Source organism: Akebia trifoliata, chromosome 16 (assembly GCF_017979445.1).
Source record: "Akebia trifoliata isolate Shusen 1 chromosome 16, ASM1797944v1, whole genome shotgun sequence".
Classification (NCBI taxonomy): Eukaryota; Viridiplantae; Streptophyta; class Magnoliopsida; order Ranunculales; family Lardizabalaceae; genus Akebia; species Akebia trifoliata.
In genome coordinates, this window is record NC_141390.1 from 29653794 (window position 1) to 29677917 (window position 24124).

Here is a 24124-nt window from a genome sequence, read left to right on the forward strand (position 1 = left end):
CGCACCTAATCTTGTTTACTCATGTCTTCAGAGAGGCCAACAGGGTTGCTGACCTTCTTGTCTCCTCTCATGATAATCTGGATTGTATTGAAATTAATTGTGTGTCGCCCTCTAACAACTTTATTTTTGTTATCTCTTAAGATAAGAGGTGTTCTCTTCCTGAGGTTGTAGTTGGTCTGGTTCTGCCTTAATCTTGTTGACCTTCGAAAAAAAAAAACAATAGCTCATATTATCATAATGTAACATTATTTTAATAATCATAATGGCTTGGGTGCTTCTCAATTCTATTATACATGTTTGAGACAATTGGCATATAATAATATTCTCTTTGAGGGGCTCTATCTTATAGAGAATACTCCCTTTTATGATTTACCGATGTATTTGGAAGTAAATAAACGATAGGGTGTTCGAAGGGAATGAAGAGGCCATCCACGAGATAGCGCTCGTACATTAAGGCCTCGATGTTCTTTTGATCCAAAAAACTCAAGGAATATATGGAAAATATTCTTTGAAAAGTAAATTTGAAGGTGATGTTTAGAGTGGTTTTCAATTTTATAAGAAACCCATATTGCTTCTTTCTATTGGATCATTAGAGAGGAGTAAATAAATAACTGATCCATAGGGATATCTACATATTGAAGAACGAGGATCATCCAAACACGTTAATATTTTGACTATCAAATCTTCTTCTTACTTTATTAGAACCTTCAACTCGCGTGTTTTTTTTAATTCACGTTGTAAACTTTTAATTAACTTGTTTTGTACTCGACCTAATCATCTCAATTGACTTTTTCTTCACTTATTGTCTACTGGAACGATTAACACTCATGAACAATCTTACATAATTTTCGTGAGAAATTTTGGTAAGTGAGCCCTACTCATAGAACATATATACCTTGTAACACTCAAGTTTTGCTTATCTTCTAGGCATCCCAAATATGCATATAATATCAATAATATCACTACAAAAGCAACAATCCAAGCAATATTTGATTCATTATTGGGGGGTATGTGGGCCTCTGTAACAACCCAAGATTACATATCATAGAACATATATACCTAGTAAGACTCAAGTTTTCTTTAGCTCCAAGGCATCCTAAATATAGATATAATATCAATAATACCACTACAAGAATAAAAATACTTGCAATATTTGATGCATTATTGGTGGATGTGGGCCTTACGATGATGATATGCTTCGTTCATTTAACGAGTGATGTGGACATGTGGGACCTTCGCTCCACCACAATGCCATTGATCGTGACTTTTGTAGAGATCACAATAGAAGTAAAGTACTAACGATCGTACAGAAGCTATTCTCCCACGCCATGGAGGGGATGTTAAGCATCTGGTTCAACATCATTAGCCCTCTCATTGCTTCAATAAAAACATGTTGAAAGATAAAGAAGAAGAAAAATATCAAATCTTTGCCATGGCATCTGTTCTTCCCCCCTCACCTTATTAAGAATATGAGGTGTAAAAAAGAAAAAAGAAAACCTACTAAACATTCTTGTTTGATAGCACTTCATGTGGTTAGCAAAACCTATGCATTAAAGCATCCAAAAAAAATAAAGAAAAACTAAACCAAGTTGCAAAGTATCAAAATGTCATTCAAAATCCATTAATATAAAGTTATTCCACTATCTTCTCTAACACACTTGTAAACATTCTTAGCAAACCAAATTTGATGAGAAAGATAAAAAAAAAATATGGGATGAATGAGCAAACTCAGTCGCTCAATCATCTTGAGATACGTAAATCAAATCTATATGTTGCAAAACTTCCTTATCCAATTAACGATCATTATCATTGAAGAAGGTTGGCGCGCGCCACATCCCTATTCGACCCTTTTTGGTCTAGTGCTCTAGACCATATTTATTTTATTTTTCCACAGTAGTAAGGAAATTTGTATTGCATGAGAAAGTAAATGTGTACAAGGTCTGTTTCAATGCACCACTCAAATCATATTGTCTCCCATTAAACAAATTGAGGTTGATGTGCCAAAGGGATCGAAAACATGTGATTGGTCAATTGTTGGAATAGGCGATCCACGTGGCGTGCATCAAAAGAAAAGTTGATCAATTACCCTTATCCACAAGTTTCATACCACGTGGCACGTGGCGAATTCGCCAGGACCCCCTCCTTAGTGCAATGGAGGTACATATGAATTACGGATCAATATATCTGACAATGCACCATGACATACTTTCCAGGCTCTAGGGTTCTACACACTTACCATCACCTATGCTCCCAATGAAAAAAATGAGGAGAGAGAGTTCAATAAAGTATGTGTAATTTTCTTTGTTGCAGGTAGCACTAAGGGTGCAGCCTTTTGGCCGGTCAGCATGAGATGAAGAAGGAAAATGTGATTTTTTTGTGTTTTTTTTTTTTCTTTTTAATATATATATTAAGAACTTTAGAAGTGTTGAAATGGATTGGGATGATGTGTGTTTGTTGTTTCATGTAAATATATGATTGGGTATGATGTGGGTTGAGGCCACAAACACTTTAGTTTTTGTTGGGGTTTGCTTTATTCATAAAGGCTTGTTTCAGTGAGACATGCACTCATTCAGTACAACCTCCTTATTGGACTGTTTACTTCAAATATCTAGTCATCTCTTTCAATCCTGATGGAATCCATTATTCTTTCCCATCTCTCTCTCTCTCTCTCTCATATGTGGAAAGGAAATTGTTTTCCACTTTGGGTAAAGGAAAAGCTAGATGAGGCAATTTGAAACCTCAAGCTTGTTAATTAGATTGATTAATCCTCATTATTTAAGTAAGAATCGTGTTGGAGTGACCTCAAGTTGGAATCTTATATCTCGCACTTCTTGACAGGAAAGTGGATAGGAACCGAAGATGTTTTTTACTCATATCTCGATGAAAAACATCTATGATTCCCATGCGTTTTCATGTATAGAAGTGCGGTATGAGGTTCCAACGCAAGGTCACTTTAGCTTTATTCTTTAAGTAACATAATCCAATCACCTACTGCTATATGAGAAAGGATGCTTGCGGGCATGAATTTTCATGAATAATGATTTTCTGACACCACCTCTGACATATGGCCTCATCACAAAACCCTAGATCATTTGTCTTGGGATACGTAGAACTGTAAAAAAAAATTATTATGTATCCCTAGGCAAATGATCTATGGTTCTGTGATAGGGGTGTACGTCAGAGGAGGGCATCAGATTATCACGACTCAAGGTGCATTTAGTATGCCTATTCATATAAAAATAATAATAAAAGAATTTTGATAATATGACGCAATTTTTGGCTAACGCACCTGACACCAATTTCTCTTTACTGCCTATAGTGAGAAAAAAAAAGAACTTTTTTATCTGATCCCCTAATGACATTCAAAAACATGATATGATGCAAAAGAGTTGTAGAAGACAAAATTATATAAACTTCAAAAAAATAATTATTATTATTATTTTTTTTTTTTTTTAATTTGGGTGTTCGCTGGCCATCTATTTTCAACACCTTATAATCAAGCTCGAAAAACAATATTTTTTTAATATTTGTTTTTTTGAAATCTAAAAGGCTGTGTCGTTAGATTGTAAATGTGATAATCAATGTGGGCCCAACTACCTTTTTTAAGATTTGAAATCTAAAAAAAATAAATATACGGGCAGGGAGCAAGAGAGAGAATCTCTCTACTGTTGATGTCATTCGAGCCACATGTCAAACGTTTGTTGGGCTGTGAGCAAACGCGTTGAGCACATGCACCAAAACCATGTCATATTATCAGACTCAAAAGAAAAATGTGCCTGAATATATCACTGCTAGCGTAAAAAAAAATTCTTATATTTACAATGTGGGTTTCAAAAATTGAGGTCTTAGAATTGTGTTCTTAAACGAGTGATTAAACTTGAAAACTTATGTTTTATAGGAAAAACTTTTAATTTCCTTGAGATGGTACGGTTTGTTGGGCTGTGAGCAAACACATAAAGCGCATGCGCCAAAACCGTGTTATATTATTAGCACTCAAAAGAAAAGTGCGCCAAAACCGTGTCATATTATCAACACTCAAAAGAAAAATTCGCCTACATATATCACTGCTAGTGTAAAAAAAAAATCTTATATTTACCATGTGGGTTTCAGAAATTGAGATCTTAGAATTGTGTTCGTTTTCACAAACAAGTGATTAAACTTGAAAACTTATGTTTTATAGGAAAAACTTTTAATTCCCTGAGATGGTACAGTTTTTGTTTTGTTTTGTTTTTTTTTTTTTTTTTTGTTTTCTCACACACACCACTCATTCGAAAAGTCCTACGTGCAATTAATTAAGTCAAAGGTCAACCAGACCCTAGAGGGTGATCCCAAGAAATTTATATCTTCGAGGGATTTCGAACACTTGACCTACCCTTCTTGAGGAACTTTGCAAGGCTCAGCTTACCATAGGCCAACCCCCTTGGGGTTCTTGAGATGGTAAGGTTAAAACGCATTGAACAAAGTATATTGTGACGGAGACACTTTAAGTGCTATAAAATGCAGCTAGTACTTTTAAGGGATATGTACCAATTTCTATTGAAAAACACAACCCTTAGCCGCGTCTGGCATCAAGGAGCCACAAGGGAGCCTCATTAAGACAACAGTGATAGTCTGTACTGCAACCTAGGCAGGTGGTGACCCCAAACCCAAGTAACAGAACCCTCAACCCGACCATCGCCTAAACTCACTAAGCCGAACTTGATATTATACAATTGAGTTGAATTTTGAGTTAGCCCAAGTTTGGATAGTTATTGGTGGTTTGGTCGGATTGGACTAGATGAAAGACCATAATTTCATTTTAATTAGTAAATAAATTTAATATTATAAAAATAAGATGTCCAAAATCTAAAACAAAATTATTAGTAAATAAAATCACATACAACCTTGGAAGTCATCATTGGGAGAATATTTAGATCACAATAATAAGATGTAATAAAAGTATATATATATATATATATATATATATATATATATATATATATAATGGGGGAACGGATCAAGGGACATATGAAAAACATATAACATTAATAAAATTTCAAAATATGGGTTAGAAGTTTCAGATTGAACTGATTTTTTGTGAGGGGATCTCTATGATGGGAAGATCATAAAAAAAAAAAAAAAAAAAACAGTCCAATCTGAAACTTCTAACCCCATTAAAAGTTATTTAGAATGTGGACCGTCAATTTTTTATCAACCTTTGTTAATAATTTGTAAATCACTTTTGGTGGATTTTGAAGTTTCAGATTGAGCTGATTTTTTGTGAGGATAATCTTCTCATCATAGTGACCATCCTTACAAAAAATCAGCTCAATCCAAAACCTCTAACCCATATTTTGAAAAATCATTATTTTTACACATGTCCGATGAACCGCCTCCATATGACATCAGATTTGGGTTAAGTATGGCTACTTGTACCTTCAACCCAAGATATTCTAACCCAGGCTCAACTCATTTTCTACGTAACTAGATAATTATGTGTATATATATATATGGCATCAGATTTGGATTGAATCGAACTGCTTGTACCCTCGACCCAAGATATTCTAACCCAGGCTCAACTCATTTTCTACGTAACCCGCCGGAAGCTCACCCATTTATCAGGTAGTGCCCAGGTTGAGTTTGGGCCAACGTGCCCAGGTTGCATTAAATCAAACAACTCAAAAATTATATCCACCTACTGAAACTCCAGGAAAAAGAAAGAAAAATAATAATTTATGAGCCCCTTGAGAGGTCGATGGATCAAAAATAAAATAAAAGCTGCATGCGAGGCAGAATGAAAATCAAATTGAACTCCATAATTGGGCAATTTGTTAAAAAATGGGGGAGGGGGGCGATTCAATCTTTGAGCAACTGAAACTTGAACACCACCACCATATGAGCAATGGTAATAAATAAAAATAAATAAAAACTTCTAAATGGATGATAGATACCAATACTAGTAGGGGTCCTCCTTGCATAAAATTAAAAAGAAAACAAAAGGGGGAGAAATCAGTTAATCTTCACTGTGCCTAGTCAAAGACAAGACAAAGATAATAGATAAAACTAAGCAAAACCATCCATAGTAGTTTTCCCTTAATCAAACCCTGTCAAGAACAAAAAAAAAAAAAAAAACACAACCAACAAAGTGGGTATTTTTCTCTTCTCTACTGTTGTCGGATTTCAACTTTCTTCTTCTGCCAGAGCCGATCAACTGCACTGTCGGCATCCCCCTGCAAAACAAACATCGGAATCATCATCATCATCATCGAAACAAATACTGAAAAGATAAAAATACTTCCAAAATTTTAATAACTTGCTTAGAAAAAATAAAATATACAATTAACCAATCCTCAATTAATCAGAACTGTCGAAAAACTTGCAGTCAGCTGAACACATTTTCAAATTACAGAGGTGGCTCAAAAATCCATGATGGGTCCCACATTCAAATTGGGCCCAACAGCAAGGAATGGGCCTTCCATGGTTAGGAGTTTCAGTGGACAAATCTATGGAATGAAACACATCCAAATGAAACAAGCCAGACATAAGACCCACACACCACATAAGACAGGACTACAAACCCATTAAACATGGGTCAATAAAGAATCAAACAGTTTCCCTGTATATTTTGAGCTTGAACTTTAATACCTGGTTAATCTTTATTTGATGGTAAGGTGTTCTCAAATTGATGAAGGATAGAATGATATTTTTTTCTTTCTATTCTCCCCTTTTAAAAAAAATATCATTTATATATATCCTTGATTAAAGCATCAATCTTATAAATATTTATGCATATGTATGTGTGAATAATTAAGCATATAGACATGTGGGACTCATCATAATTATTATGAGGTGCTTTATGTATTTAAAATGGCTATAGAAACCTACTTATAGTAAATAATAAACATTATAGACTTGAGGTTGTCATTTCAAATATAAAAAAATAAAAAATAAACCAATTGAGCCCCACAAATCATATTCCACCATATTTGTTTTATTATTTTGCAGAAGTGGATTTCTAACGAGTCGATAATCGTTCACAACACTAAATAAATAAGTATGTTAGAGGAAGATTGGTATGAGATTTCTCTCAATTATTTCTTTAGGAACAAAGAAAAATCTATTCCCATAGCCTACTTCATTTCGGGGACGATTTCATAAAGAAATCAAGAAGATGATCAAGTTTTAAGGCCTTGAGGAAATATTTAAAAAAAAATTAGGAAACAGATAAGTAGCTCATTGATTTACCTACCAATGAGTTAGGTAACTCACATAAAAATTTCAAAATTTTTTGAGTAATAGATAATTTTTGAAACAAGATTCACATTGTCTCCAGTGCTACAGCACATAAAAACAAATGGTTTGCTCACACCCACGAAATTTCAACCATCATTATATCCCTTTCGCAGGATCTTTCTTGAGGGACTTCCAGGATTTGCACCCAAGGATCCATATGATCCTTTCTTGTGTCCTTTAGAGATTCTTCTAAAGGACCCGGTGCCCTTTTTCGATTTTCCTAACTCAAATTCATTCTCAATATATAGTTTTATTCCTTTTATTTATCTAACTTTCCCTCGTGATGGACATACATCATTAATCCTTATTATTCCAATTAAAAGAGAATTAGAAACTTGTTTCACAAAAAAAATTATTTCCTCAAAGACCTTAAAACTTGATCCTCTTCTTCATTTCCTTATAAAATCGTCCCCAAAATGAAGTAGGCTATGGAATATATTTTTCTTTGTTTAAAAAAAAAATAATTGAGAGAAGTCTTATACCAATCTTCCTCTGACATAGTTATTTACTTAGTGTTTTAAATAATTGATCCACTCATAAGAAAAAAACAGAATGAGTAGGCTTGGTAATTAATAAAGAAAATGGATTCCTAATTGATCAATCCACATCTTCAAAATAATAAAACAAACATGGTGGAATATGATTTGTGGGTTTCTATAGCCATTTTTAAATACATAAAGCACCTCATAATAATTATGAGTCCCACATGTCTATGTCTTAATTATTTATACACATAAATATGCAAAAATATTTATACCTATGTATAAGATTTATTATTTTGCTTTCTTTTCACTTTCTATCATTCATCTTCTCTATTTTTCTTTCAGACTTCTCTTACTTTTTGTCTCTTTTTTTTTTCCTTTTCTAAAGGAATTCCCTTGGGAGCCCATCTCTTTATCCTTTCCCTCTTCTATTATTTTGTTCCAACAAACTTCCTCTTTTTATTGTGTGTCTCTACAAGCATGGCCTCGTCATTCTCTTTTGAAGATGTGCTAAAAAAAGTCTCCAGGCAAGTGAAGGTTCCCTAGGAGGAGTTTAGCTCGTGGGGCGCCAAAGACCCAATACAAAGAAAATGTTAGCTTTATTTCCAAGGAGATGAAATGAAGCATTAATCCAAGGTAATATATATGGGAGAAATGCAACCCTGGAGATGGCATCATTAAGCAAGTCTAAGATGCTCGCAGTAAATTTGATTGATCGGGAGCATCAACCATTTATATGCCATGCTTCATATCACGATCGAGCCCCAGATCATTCACAGCCTATCTTAGCATAGAGATCACGCATAATTGCCAATCTACTCCTGATTGGAAAGTATACCAATCTGCCCGTGGTCCTGCTCAGCTACTTTTGTCTCAGCAAAATAGGGCGAACAAATAAAAGAGCACTTTAACTAAAAGAATGCGAAACACTTTAAGGGGAAAAATGTAACATGATAATACAAATCTTCAAGTAGTATAAGCATATAGCACACAGAAAGTTAGAACCTTATATCTAAACAAAAATATTACAAGCCAATCCAAAAAAGAATAATAATAATAATAACATACAAAAATTCCTATAAGAGAAGAAAAATGAAATGTCGGCCCACTTTCTCAAACCTCAAATGCAAACAGAAACATCAAAACGTTTGGTTCTGATGCAAGGGCATAGGATCGATGATAGCTAGTTTATTGACAAAGAAGATTCTTTATTGGCCAATAAATCTCTGTATTACTTATCTTTCCTAGTTTAAGCAACCTACAAACTACATTTCAGGTTATTCATTGAGGGCTGATCTCAATTCGTGTCATATACTCATCTAACAATGTTTCTCACTGGGCAGTGGAATTAAGGAAAAATTGGAATACACAAATATATATAAAAATGACCAATTTTTAGACTAAATCTTTTCTACCACAAATATTCTTCTTACATACAATATATTCCAACATGGAACTTCAAGTTTATTATGATAGAACCCCATATTTCATTAGAGGACTCCATTTCAATGCTGAACTAATAATAATAACGAAGTTGATATTAGAAGAAGTTGATATTAGAAAGTTAAGCATTGAACGCTATCAGTCTGCCTAGCTTTCATAGGACCAAGTTCGATACCATCATCCTCAAAAAGAGCTTTGTCTTCTCTAACAACTAAATCAAGAAAACTCCAACAAACTAAAAGACAGAAGCAATAAACAATACAAACTTAGCACGTATTAATTGAAGAACCCAATAACCATGAACTCAACTTCAAGTTTCTACTAAATAACACGACACACACTAAGTTAAACAAGAAAGAAAAGAACCTGAGCTCGAACATAACCACAGAGGGCGAATGTGGTGAATTGACCAGTATACAATCCACTCTCATCCAAATGCCCAATATTAATCTGGACCGAGGCGTGATCCTTCGAAGTAATCAGCCTATTTGTGGCAGAACTGCAAATCATGTAACAAACAGTAAATTACACCACGCCACACTTGAGACAACTTACATTTGTATGTAATTTTAGAAATTTTTCCCTCACCAAAAACCCTCTGTTTTGGGATTTTTTCAGAACAACAAAAAAAATCTTTTTGAAGGACAAAAAATATTTAAGCTTCTATACAGAGCCAGAATCTAAGAAAAATATAAAAAATTGAACATTTTTTTTATATACCACTTTCTGGGGATGTAAAGGTCCATGTTTTGCCCCTCATCGTTCTGCATTTTGTTGATCGATGCGAAAGCTCCAAAGAATAACACCAAATCACCTAAATCAAGTTTATGGAATCAATACGACTTTCTTTTTCATTAAGAAAACAATTAAATCTAATAAATGGGGACCCAGGAAGAAATATTTTCTAGTTAGGGTAATAGATTTTGAAATTTACTATATAAACTTGAATAAAACCCTAGTTTCTGAGATAACCAACACAAACAAACAAATTGACAAACTCAAACGAATCCCAGAACATAATTGCTCGGATTTATAGAAAATAAAACCCTAGTTTTTGGAGGATGTAACACAAACATTGTTAAAAGACATGAAATTGCATCAGAATTCAGAAACCCTAAAATAACATGAAAATCAACAAAAGAATTTGGATTATAAACAGTAGATCAGGCAAACTCATATGGATTTGTAGATATCAGAACTGAAATTTCGAATTTGAATTTACGAGCATACCAGAGAAGAGGAAGATCTGCTACTGCAAAGAGCGACTAGGATTACCTCTTGCAGGTCTTCTAGGTTTATAATTTGGAGCAAAACCCTAGGAGTTGAATTTACCCAAACACCCCTGTCCTTCACCATAATCCATATTGGTTACATACGTTTTTTGACCTCAGTTTACACTAGAAGACTAATATAAAATGACCTAAATGCCTTCATCTACAACCTATAGTAAAAAACCTTTCATTTTTCTCCCGAAAATCTATAGTCTTCAAGCTCTTGAACCTAGGTAAATTTCATTTAATCAATTCAACCTCTTGCCTCTTGTAAAATATTATTGATTTTCTACCCAAAAATTATATCTTTTATTTCAAAACAAAAAAAAAACCTAGTTTGTTCTTAATAGTTGAACGTTAAAGGAGATAGAAAGTCAAGGTTGAAGATGAGAGAAAAGTTACAACATAATATGAGGATTAGGTCTTCAAATGGGACGGATTTTATTCAAAATCTAAGTGCACCGAATCCGAATTTAGCGGGTTTGGTCCCATCAAGTAGGGGTGCACATTGGATTGGGTAAATCTGAAAATCGAACCAATCCGAAGCCTTTTGGATTGGATTGGTTCAAATTGAGTATGGTTTGGTTCGAGTGCGGATTGTATATAAAAATCAAACCAATCCGAGAACCGAACTAATCAGAATTATATATATATATATATATATATATATATATATATATATATATATAGGGAAATGTTCAGCACCCTAAGTTTTACCACACACTTTAACAAACGTTTTTTGTCCTACATGGGTTAGAAGTTTTGGAATGAGCTGATTTTTGGTGAGGATGATCTCTATGATTAGAAGATCATCCTCCCCAAAAATCAGCCCATTCCGAAATGTTTAGCCCCCTGTTTACACGTTGAAAAATCGTGGACCGTCCATTTTTTGTAAATCAATTTTGATGGGGTTAGAAGTTTTGGAATGAGCTGATTTTTGGTGAGGATGATCTCCTCACCATAGAGATCATCCTCACCAAAAATCAGCTCATTCCGAAACTTCTAACCCATGTAAGACAAAACGCGTTTGTTAAAGTGTGTGGTAAAACTAAGGGTGGCGAACGGGACCCATATATATATATATATATATATTTGTTATTCTATTATCTATTTCTCTCTTCTTCAAGCTTGAAGAAAACTTAATCGTCGTTCATCTCCCTCGTCTTGTTACTCGCCACCTCGTTAGAAAACAAAAAGGTAACCCATCTCTCTATTTCTCTCAACTGTGGTAGTATGTTATGAAGAGGTAACTCATCAAAGTCTTTAACTTCATCTCCTCTATTTTTTTTTTCTAACAAAAACTCATAAAAAAAAATGTACACAAATTTCTCTCTCAACTCTCAAATGGATTAACGCATTTATAGAAAAAAAATTCAAAGAGTTTGATTCTTTATTTTTTTTACGAGAACCTTTATGCCGTGTTTGTTAGATGAAATATACTAGACGAACTTAAACTTTGATTTGTTAATCTACCATTTATGGATTAGTTTCCTCACTAATCCATTTAAAATATCAATTTTTAAATTGTTAATTTTTGTTAGTTTCATTGAGCTTCCTTTAATTTTTAATTTATACAAATTTCAGTCAAAATTTAATCATAAAATCATTTTCATTTTAAAAATAGGCATTATTTATGATATGATCCAAAGGGTTCCTCTTTTGAAAGAAAAAATACTAGTTTTCCTATTTTAAAAGTATGAGAACCGAGAACTGATCCGAACCAAGGTTGGTTTGGATTGGTTCAGATCCAAATTTGTAAAACCGATCATGTTTGGTTTGGTTTCAATTTTACCAAAATCCGAACCATGTGCACCCCTACCATCAAGTATATCTGAATTAAAATATGGTTCAGATATGAGTAGATGTCCCTTGATCCGAGGATATAGATTCATTCCTATATTCGCTAATATCCAAATGATATATTATTTTGCAAATTTTATTTTTATATTTTTCGAGTTATTTTTTTATCAACCAACGATAATTGGATGTAGTAGTCAAGACTTCTCAATAAAATTGAGAGGTCTTAAATTCAAGTCACCATTTGACCACATATTTTAGTAATTTTATTTAAAATAATAAAATGATTTGACATTATATGACCCGACCAAAATCAATTGATTCGATTGGATTGGATCCAGATATGGATTTGAAAAGTAAAATGGTTTGGATATGATTTTAATTATTAGGATCCGAGTTGATTTCGAATCCAAGTATAAATCCGAATAACAAATTTATATATGGATACACTCATATCCAAACCGTATCCGACCCATTTTAAGCCCTAACGAGGATAACTAGTTGGTGGAAAAAAAATCAATACTTCTTTTTTATGTTACTTGAGGTTGAACTTGGGGTGTTAAGAACATTTTCATTATTCTTCTAAGGTAGAACAAGGTCAAGGGGTATGTAGGTTATTTCCTCTATGTTGTATCAATAGGAAAATCACACCAATATATATATTTCACATCTACTCAATTTTTAGCCCAATTACTTAGGGCTCATTGTACGATTGGACTCCCACCCATAAAATCTCAGCTCGAGCCAATGTTTTGGTCAAGAGAAAGATTGATATTGTATCAATTGATTCAAATTCATATATTGTGAAACATTCGATGTTTCATACTAGTCTTGGACAATATCAATATGTATTGATTAATACATTGCACGTAACAATATATGATTATATTCTGCCGAACCTGAAAATAATTTTATTAAGAAATAGACTAAAGAAGGAAGAAAAAAAAAACTCGATTAAGATGATTTGGATGTGTATGGTAAAATTTAATAACAACAACAAAAGCCTTATTCCATAGACTTGGTGTCGACTAAACAAATATTTGTTTTTCATTCTACTTTTTTAATAACTAATTATTTTTCATTGACGGAACACCGACGTTCTTTTGAATTCTCTTGATGCTCTCTCCTTTCTTTTTCTTTTTAGTTAACGGGGATATCTGAACTTGTGTCTGACTAATGGGATCGATTGAGCCAGAACCTAAACCAAGGCATATGAGTCCTTCCTTGGGTACGTGCAATGCCCACACATCACACGCATTAGGTAAGTGAGGTACCCCCTCGTGAGGGAGGGGGGGTCTTGAGGAACTACTACTCATACCGGGTATCGAACATACAACCTTACGAACTTTCAACATTTTTTATTTATTTATAAGCCTTTTGTCAAATATGTTCAAATCATCTCAGTCGACGAGTTTGGATTTTTGACGGTGATAGTAGAAAAATTGACAACTAAGTTACCTTTACTGTCACTCAACAAAATCATACATAAGGTTTTTTGTTAGTTCTGTGCCTATCAGAACTACTCTTATATTTTCTTGATTGTATTAATTTCTAATTCTATGGCTATGGTTTTTCCACTCATGGGCATCTCAACATCATCATTTTTACTACGTTCAATTTATCATTCAAAATAAGATATGATGACAAAATTGTACCAGACCCTAGTATTTTGGGATAAGGCATAAAAGATAATATAGTCTAGATCGCATACACCCAGGGTGGAGGATTGAAACCTTCTTCCCACACGCCACAGAAGTCATAATCCAAGAATTAGTGTCTAAAATATCTTTTTGAATTATGACTTATGGGACGTGTATTGATGTGTGTGAGGAGGGTTTCAATCCTCCGCATTAGGTGCATACGATCCACACTCAAGATAATAATAGTGGTCTTTGCTTAGATTAACGAATTTCACATCGAATGACTTTTCTTAATAATCTTTCCTAGCATGCATATAAAGGAAGTGGTCATCAACATGACTCATTGATTAAAAACAAAAAAAAAACAAAAGTCCAATCATCTTCAAGTTGAATTTTTGGATCTAAAGCATTCCATACTTGCCAACTTATTTGATACGGAGAAGCATGAAATACAATACAAATTAATAGCTGTAAAATGAAAGAAAGATGGAGGAAAGTTGAGAGATAACATATAAAATGGTTTACTAGATCAACCCAATTTTAAATTTTCGAATATAGACATTTTAAATGAGATCTACCGACTTATTTGACATGGAGAAGGATGGAGTACTTATCAAACTAATACTAGTAAAATGAAAGAAAAATGGAGGCAAGTTGACATTTGCATTTTTAACATTGGGTGGTTTATTTAGATGTACCCCTCTCAGTTATGGCAAATGTTGAGATACCCCCCTCGTATCTTAAAAACAACAACAACCCCCAAAGACTGTGCCCTACCACGAGAGAAACAAAAATGAATTAAATTCCATGATTGTAGACCTCTTTGGCTAAAACATCTTGATTTTTCTACTAAAAATTTATCATCTTTGAACTCTTAAGGGGCCGATTGATTGCGCTTCTAAACGCGGCTTTACCGGCGTTTGCGTCAAAAAGCGAGATTTTACGAAATTTCGCGTGCTTGATATCACTTCTAAACGCGGCGTTTTGAAGCTGTAAACGCAAATTTGAAAAAAAAAAAACGGAGTTTTGAAAAGCACATGTGAGCCGTTTCGCGCAGCTGCGTTTTAACGCGTCGTAGTGAAATGACAAATATACCCCTCATCATTTATCAAATTTACACGTTCAGTCCGCGATTATAACTTCGACTGTGTTCGATCCATATCACACACACTCTCTCTCTCATCGATTCCGACAGCTAACGGTGACCCACCTCTACGACGCCGATCAGTTTTCCGGCCGTTTACCATCGACGACAACGAAGACGTTGTCTTGGTTAAACTGACGACAACGCCGATCAGTTTTCCGAACGTGAACTCAATCTCTCCTTTGCCCCTTTTCCGATCGGCTTTCGATTCATTCGCACAGCAACTGAAGACCTGTGAGTTCTCTCTCTCTTTCTCTCTCTCTCTGTTATGGATTTCGATTTTTTACGAAATTCCAACTTGAATGTTCGATTAACAGAAAACTTTCTATTATGGTTTTTGTAATTTTCAATTTCTTGTTAGATTGTTATTAAAAAATTATAATAGAAAAAAATAATATTCACCAATTTCTTGTTCGATTAACAGACATTTTTGCTTATTTTTGTTATTTATTTTTATTCACCATTCCAAATGATCGGGTGTACCCAAATACGATATTCTTCCATTCCAAATTTTGGATGTTTTTGTGTTCATTTTTAGGGCTATTTATGAGCGATTAAAATGTTCAAGATGTAAATCTTGACTTTAATCTCTCTCATTTTTTCTGGCTTGCATGATCATTTAATCTCTCTCATTTAATCTCTACTTTTTTATTTTATGTTTTGATTCTGTTTAAATTCGTTGGGTTTTTGTGTTTCATTGACTTCCCATTAGACTAAGAACAGCGTTACAGGATGAAAAATCTTATCATGGCTTTTGGACCCATAAATTCAATGAGTACTTTTGTAGATCTGTCTTCTTGGATGTCCAAATACACATTATCTTGATTGGTAATTTTTAGGGCAGATTTTAGATTTTCATGGCTGATAGTTGGCTACTTTGGGGTAGGTATTTTATCAAGGCAAAATGAACTCGTTGGGGGTTTTTTACCTTTTGTGGTGTGTTGGAGCATTTAGAAGGAAATGAATCAACGTGTGTTCGACGATAAAGAAAGGGATAATCAGGAGGTGCTAGTGGAGATCTTAGCCTTACTATTATTTCTTTTTGTTTGGTGTAAACGGTTTAAAGAAATTAGGGGTATTTTTTCTGAAGATTTCCTTGTTAGGTGGAGAGGGTTTGTAATTTAGAATTGGGGCAGTCCCGGTTGGTTGGGCCATTTTTGGGGTTATCTTGCCTCTTTTGATAGGTTGTGTTCTTTGTTTTCCGGTTGGTCATCTCGACCTCTGTTCGTTCTAATGAAATTATCTTTACCTATAAAAAAACACCACAACCGTGAGAGCTCTTCTATCCCCACTCTCCAAACACTTTGAAAAATGTAGAATGTACTGTCCTCCATTTGCTGGCTTTGCTTTTCTTCTAACATTTGAGACTTATCAATTGGCAATTCCCATTCTCAAATGGATTAATGAAGCAAATATAGTAAAATGTGTAATATTCACATGCATGCTCGTCAATTGGAAAGTTGGGGTCTTTCTGATCATTTCCTCTAAAAGGAAGGGGTGGGTGCATTGGGGGATGATATCGGTAAATTATTTTTAAGTTTGACACAATGCTTTAAAAACCGGACCAAACTGGTTGATTGGATTTTATAACAAAATCGTTCAGGCTAATGAACTGTTAGTTCTTGTTAGTATTATCCTTTACGAATACAAATTAAGTTATTTTAGGAAAAATGGATACATATTTCAAGTTTTTAATAAACATACATCGGTTCAATTGAATTTAACTAGGGTTTGACCAATTTGAAAAATATTTGGTCCAATCATTGGTTTGGTTTTTTAAACATTGGTTTGACATATCTATATTCATGGAAATTGCCTCCTTTGGAAAGTTGAATCTTCATGTGCTTGATCAATATTTGGCACTGTCAAGAGATATGCAAGCTGGTTCGAACTGTGCATTTGAAATGGTTTGATCATAGCATCTTAACATCTGCTCCAAATAGTTTGAAATTTGTGTTGATTCATGGCGTGTTCTCTCTACAGGGTTCATTAGCCAGATTGTTTATTTTTTGGGTGGGGGTAATCCTAAAAGAATAATGTCAAGAGAAACAAAAAACATTTATATTAGGTACGATTTGATTCATTAACAACTTTAAAGAGATCATCCTAAAAACTCAATCCAAATCGAAAAATATCTATTAGATTCGATTGAATTTTGGATGAGATATGATGCATTAACATCCTTAGTGATCTGTTGTTTCTAGTTGCATTCATCTATGTCAATAAAAAAATAATTTATATCAAGTATTATTTAAGGAAAAGAAGATGGGATTAGATATTGTGGTCTCCCATATCCTTGGTGTTGAGATAATAATTTGAGCCAAACCTTTGTTGGATTCTCATCTAGAAGGTATAGCATTCTAGTAAAGTTGAGTTGGGCAGATGTGTTACATAGAGAGACAATACATAATGTTTTACAATCAGTGACTTTTTCCTTCAAGATCCCAAACATAGTTTGTACTAAGTAATGCCCATCATCACAGACTCTTACTATACTTTGCCAACCAAGTGGTTGCTAACAGTTTTTCTGGTCTGTTTGTTTGGCCTCTATCATTAACTCTTATTTTACTGGTGCATACATATGCAAAATATAATAACCAATGCTATGTACAATGTGAATTTTGGATTGCATATTATGCAGGTATTTTGTTTATCAGGAAAATTTCATATGTCCATTTTTCAGAGGAGATGCTGCCGAAATTTCTGTAGAATTATATTTTTCTATAATTTTTGTAGACATTTTAAAATTAAAATAATAATTATTTTAATTTTTATATAATTTTATTATATTTATATATATTTAGTGTAATTATATAATTATAGGGGTATTCTGGTAATTTTTAATGTATTCTGGGTGCATTATCAACCTTAAGGGTATTTTGGTCATTTTACCCTAATACAGCAAATTCTTGAAGCTGTATCAAGCAGTAATTACCAGATTCTGACAGCAGATTCTGACAGCACAGCACTTTTAAAAAGCTCTATCAAGCAAGTTTTTCAGTATTTCAGATTCTGACAGCAGATTCTAACAGCAGATTCTGACAGCAGAAGCTGACAGCAGATTCTAGCAGCTGAATCAATCAGGCCCTAAATTTTTACAGTAGTTTTTTTTTTACCTCAACCCCATGTTCAACCTTTTGTTCAAATTAGCGTTTTTTTTCTTGTCAAAAGTCCATTGTTAGATTTTTCTTTTCAAAAATTCAACTTTATTCTCAAGATTTAAAGGAGATAGAATATTGAGGTTGAAAACAAAGGTGTATAATTTTTCTTTTTATCTTAGAGATTGAAGATGACAGGTGTTTGAGAGAAAATTATCAGTTCTTAGTAAAATTAAGGATAAATTCGAGGGTATTCAGACCATTTTCTATTAGTCGCTCAAAAAAGATTCTGGCCAAGTTAGTCTCTAGTTTTCCATAGAACACAAGAGATCTTAAAATTAACCAAAATCCAAAAGGACATGTCTAAATTACCCTTCAAAAATTGAAGAACACCCATAATTTAACTTAACGGGATATGTAAGCATTGTTTGGATACATTGTAGGAAGTAAATTTGAGAAAAAAAAATTGTAGTTTTAAAAAAATAAACAGTAATTTCATTTTGCTTTTTTAACCAGATCAGTATAATTCAGATACGTAAACGGGTAGCTTCCTCAATACTTAAATTCAAAATTTATATAATTTTATCAATTATAATCTTTCAACACTTATTTGTTTAGTTTAATGAACGGTCTCTTGGAATTGAACTGGACATCGGAACAGGTCCAAAGAGAAGATGTTGGCTTTTAGTCGTTCTATTTCTTTATTATTCTCAATTGATGTTCATCCAATCAATGTCCATTTAACAAAGTAACCAACAACTTTGTTTATAAATGATGAAGTACCCTTCTTCACTTATACATTTTCTTATTTAGAAAATATTTATTACTGATCATACTAAAGATCAAACCAAACCTCACCTAACACTAGAAACAGTCGCCACCTTTCAAATTTAAAGTATAAAATAAAATAAAATAAATAAATAATCTTTTTGTCTGTCCTTCATTGATTCTCATGATCATCAATGTTTTACTAATTCTTCTCCTACATGGTTAAGGACTGTGGTTTGAATAATCATTGTATTATATAAATAGGGGACATTATAATCAAAACCATTGGGCCCTATTTTATTTTTAGAAAATAAATCTAACCTGTTAAAAGTCATTCTACAAGTTATAATAGTCGATATTTCTGAATATAATATATGTTACCTACATTTCATTATTTTCAATTTGAATTTAAAATTCAAACATGGTTTGTAAGTATTTGATGTTGAGTAGGGATCTAGAAGAGTGTCCCGTACCTTACCAAGGTCAAGTGACACCTCATTTTATGCCACATGGCATTTTTGACCCCCACTAACTGTATGGATATGTGGTCCATCCCTTGATGAATGAATTTACATGCGAAAGATGAGTTTGATTGGTGATTTGCGTCCATTGATAATAGCATTATCTTCAGAATGATTTATAATTATTATATTTAAACTCTTTTTTTAAGAGCTTATATCTAGTGGATACAAGTAATCAAATACCTTGGATCAAATTCAAAAATCATTTTATTATTATTATTATTATTGAATCTGAGTTTTTTCATGGAATCTATAAGACTATGATATTAGATTGTCAATTTGGTAATCCATTTGAGTTCAAGGCATCGTTTCAAAACTCATATGAGATCAAGACGTATCATCTGAGTCATCTTGGTATTACACATGGATGAAACGGACAGACAAGTCGATTTTTCAAACCAGATTTAAAACCTCACGTACATTTTTCAATTTTTTGTCCAAGACATCTCAAAAATTGAAAATTTTGTCTGAGATGACTCGGTATCTTGCATGGATGAGACGAGATGAGACACGAAATCGTGTATTAAAACCATGGTTCAATGACTCTTAGTAAGATTTGAAATCTCACAAAGTTGTAAGGAAATTGTTTCTTTTAACAATGCATATTACCTTGGCCAAACACATGAAAGTAGTTAGAAGACGTAGGAGAGAACAAAACGCTAAATAGTCCAGCAATTAAAAAAGAGTTGTATTGGGGTGACACAAACAGAGACACAACAATGACAAAATGATGAACTGTAGACACTTCTTGCGAGATACGAGTAAAAAGCATATGTAGTTATATGCGCGCCACCATATCATTTTTGTCTCTTTTGTGTCATTCCAACATTTTCTTTAAATCGTTTTTTTTTTTTATTTGTTGAAAAATAATAATTGATTAATTTTTGTTTTTACTCTTTTTAAGTAATTTTCCCAAAAATTTCTGACATTAGTAATTCTTTGAGAATGGGCAAGTCTGATTTGTAAGAACCAATCACCATCAGAGAGGTGGTCCACATCAAATCCCCACATTGATGACTCAATGGCCTATTAAATGTAGGCTATTAGGTGTAGTGTGAAGCATCTGATCTCTCTCTCTACTCCCAAATACAGAAGTAGCATCTCCTTATATCAGTTTTACTTTCTTTCTTTAAATTCTTTATATCTATAAAGTCAAAACGGTAGGTGGGCCTTCTCGAAGCACTGCGTCAAGTGGCATTTTCGTAAATATATACCAAACAAATGTCATTTCCTACCCCTCACTATCCTATAACACCCAACCTGAGAAGAAGAGAGAGAGAGAGGGAAGAGCTTCGCTTAAACAACCCAACGATGTCGACCAACTATTCTTCTACCCTCCTCGTGATCTTCACCATCTTCATCACTACTTTGATCATCAGATCATCCACCGTTGATGCTAAGGTGGACCACCAATTGGGTTGGATCCCTAGGAATTCAACTTGTCAAGGGTCCATAGCGGAGTGCCTAGGTGGCAACGAATTCGAAATGGACTCTGAGATCAACCGGCGTATTTTAGCAACAAGTCAGTATATAAGCTACGAAGCGCTGAAGAGTAACACTGTGCCTTGCTCTCAACGTGGCGCTTCTTACTACAACTGCAAACCTGGTGCTGAAGCCAACCCGTACAACCGCGGTTGCAGCGCCATTACTCGTTGCAGAAGTTAGTTTTTTTTTTTTTTTTTAATAAAAAATATTTATCTGTCACTCCTTATTTTTCTTTTTTTATTTGTAATTTATGGTTTTATGGGGATTGTTTGATTATAGTTTATGAAGTTTGAGAGAGGACATGTTGGGTTTCTTTGATTTGAACTTTGAAGAAGAATTTGGGGGATATAATGGGAATGTTGGTAATTATTATTATTAAATTTGGATGTTTGTATTTTATTTTGTGGGTTTTTATTTTATTTAGTTTTAGTGAAGGTTTGGTGTTGTTGATAACTATATTGGTCAATAATCTATAAATAGTGTGTGTGCTTAGTAATCTCTATTTTTTTAGGGTGGGGCTGCTTAATGGTTAACTGTGGAATGAAAAAAAAAATGGGATAGTAAAAGTTAGGGTGGCAATAGAAGTTCTCACAAAAAAAGAAAACAAAGAAGATATCTTATATTTCCCTTCAAATAGACATCATTTCTTTTATGGATTTTCAAAGTAAATTAATGAAAATTGTTATTCACTAGAAGAAAAAAAAAAAAAAAATACACATGGTTTTATGAAGATGACTACTATTGCCACACCAATTTTTATTACTGTCATACCAATTCCTATATGAATCACGAAAGAAAAATGCACATGGTTGGTGCAACGTTAGTAAAAGTTGGTGCGGCAATAGCAACCATGTTTATAAACATTGTTTTTAAATCACACTTTTCTTTATTTTGGCAATTATTTTAGTTCTTATTTTCTTTTATAATAACAAAATTCGATATGTTCTTGTTGTAGGTTTGTTATTTCTCTTAAAAAATTCTTATTTTAAAAAATTGAATGGGTCCTTCTCACTTTATCTTGACAAATTTTTTTAATTTCTTTTATGATTGGCTCTTCTAATTTCCAGAAGTTGTTAAATGCACCTCACTTATTTATTTATTTTTTCTTTCATTAAGGGTTTTTGAAAATTTTAGGAATTATTATTATTAAAGTCGTGATAATCTACCCCCCCCCCCCGACATACGATCTTCTCACAGAATCTTAGATCATTTTTCTCGAGATACACAAGAGAAGATTTATGATTATATGTATCCCGAGACAAATAATTTATGATTCTATGATGGGAGCGTCAGAAAATCATTGTTCTTCTTATTATAATTATTCGGTAGGGTTGGAGTTCCTTCTTTCGAGTGTTCTCTGTTCTTTGTAGTTAAGGCAAAGGTGACAAAGATATCCATAAAAAAGAAAGAAAGAAAAAAATCCTAGAGATCAGTATTTATTTTTGAAGAATCAGTATTTGGGGAATCCCTAAAATTATTCTCCCTTCTCAACGATGGATTTCTTGGTTATATATTTGTTGATGGAAAACTTCATTGTATAAATCGAGAAATGGGACTGGTCAATGGCTGTGATCTACCCATTTAGTTATTTATTTACACCATGACATCATAATAATCAACGGCTATGATTGCTTTAGCTCTTTGGAATGTTGCATATAATTGATCTTCACGTGGACTACATGAAAGGACAAAACCTCAAAAAGATATGCCCATCACTGATTTGGATTGCCTCCTTAAATTCTTTAGGTGGAGTTAAGGTTGTTGGTCACGTAGCCATCACACTTCTCACCCATAATCAAAAAGCAAGTGTGGGCCCATTTGGCCACACTTGATTTTGCCACTACAAACGGTGATTGGCCAAGAATCTCGATAATAAAATTGTTAACTTATAGGATAAATTGTGTTTAACCCAGGGGTGCAACTTGATCTGATTCAAGAGAACCGATTGCTTTGGGGTGGTTTGTTTCGATTTGGGCTAAGTTGTGGTTTGGTTCCAAGTTACGAAAATGGAAAATTGGACAATTTATTTCGATTCTCATATCAATTTTGTATAGAACCGAGCCAAACAAAAAACCAACTCCTTATGCAAAAAAACATATATTAATGATTTTTTATGGATAGATTAGCGATTTATTTTATGAAATTTCATGTTTATTATAAGTTTGTTTTTTCATTAAAAAAATGTTACTTATAATTTATAGAATACTGGCAACCCATAGAACCAAATCAAATAGACTCTAGTTTGGTTTGATTCTAATGGAATTTGGTTTGGTGCCGATTCTTATTTAGTGGAACTGACTTATGTTGATTCGTTTCCAATTTGACATCAAACTGAATTAAGATGCAGCCCTAGTTTAACTTATTCAATCTCATTTTTAATCCAACGTCTTCAATGTGTTATAAAATTCCCTTGATTTCCTATCCCAAGCTACTCGAGTTCTCCTTCTTCAAAAATCCTATCTTGCTCTTGATGTCTAAAGGTGGAGAGAGAGAAAAACTTAAGGTTGAAGGTTTTATCCTAAATTTTTTTTCATCTTCAAGTTGTTAATTTCCAGGGTAACAATTTTGTAACCTATCGATCTCATCTTAAACCTATCATCTTCAATATCTTGTAAAAGTGGCTGGTTTTTTTTTTTTTAATATCATCTTCAACGTCTTAATTAGGGGTGCACATGGTTCAGATTTGTGGTAAAATCAGACCTAAACCAACATGATCGGTTCTACAAATTTGGCATTGGACCAATCTAATTATCCTATAGAACCGAATCAATCCAAACCAATCTTGGTTCAGATCGATTATCGGTTCTCATAGTTATTATCTTCAATAGAAAAATTACAATAGTTAAAACTTAAAATTAAGCAAAATAAATATTAAACAAAGCATCATGCATAACACATAACACGTATAAACAAAGTATTAATATAAACAAAACATCACGCATAACACATTAAAAATGAAAATCATAAAAAAATTAAAAAATAAATTAAAGAAACTAAGAAAGGTGACGAGTGGCAAGGTGAGGGAGATGAACGGCTAGGTTTTATTTAAAGAACTAAGAAATGCATTGAGTATTGCTTGAATGCTTTTATCTTTTGTCTTTTAAGATTATATTTTATTTATATATATATATATATATATATATATATATATATATATATTATAATAAATATAAAAATTGATTCAATTCTCGGATTGGGTCAAT

The 24124-nt window shown here is 33.2% G+C and overlaps 2 protein-coding genes across 2 annotated transcripts in view; both read right to left on the minus strand.

Moving 5' to 3' along the window:
* Window positions 1-24124, minus strand: part of LOC147383387 (putative small nuclear ribonucleoprotein F) — a 73308-nt gene that overhangs the window by 27006 nt on the left and 22178 nt on the right. The window lies entirely within an intron of this gene.
* LOC147383390 (small ribosomal subunit protein eS21y-like) lies at window positions 5926-10560 on the minus strand. The gene is made up of 4 exons (XM_086428730.1): window positions 10428-10560; window positions 9918-10011; window positions 9564-9696; window positions 5926-6209 (listed from the first exon to the last, which is right to left on the minus strand). The coding sequence occupies exons 2-4, from the start codon at window positions 9965-9967 to the stop codon at window positions 6144-6146; spliced, it is 249 nt and encodes an 82-aa protein (XP_086284856.1). The 5' UTR covers window positions 9968-10011; window positions 10428-10560; the 3' UTR covers window positions 5926-6143.

Coding starts and splice junctions, on each gene's coding strand:
- LOC147383390 (XM_086428730.1), bottom strand. CDS start 9,967: ATGCAGAACGATGAGGGGCAAAACATGGACCTTTACATCCCCAGAAAG. Junction 9,697..9,917: donor CTTTACATCCCCAGAAAGTG/GTATATAAAAAA, acceptor CATGATTTGCAG/TTCTGCCACAAATAGGCTGA. Junction 6,210..9,563: donor GTGGTTATGTTCGAGCTCAG/GTTCTTTTCTTT, acceptor TTTGTTTTGCAG/GGGGATGCCGACAGTGCAGT.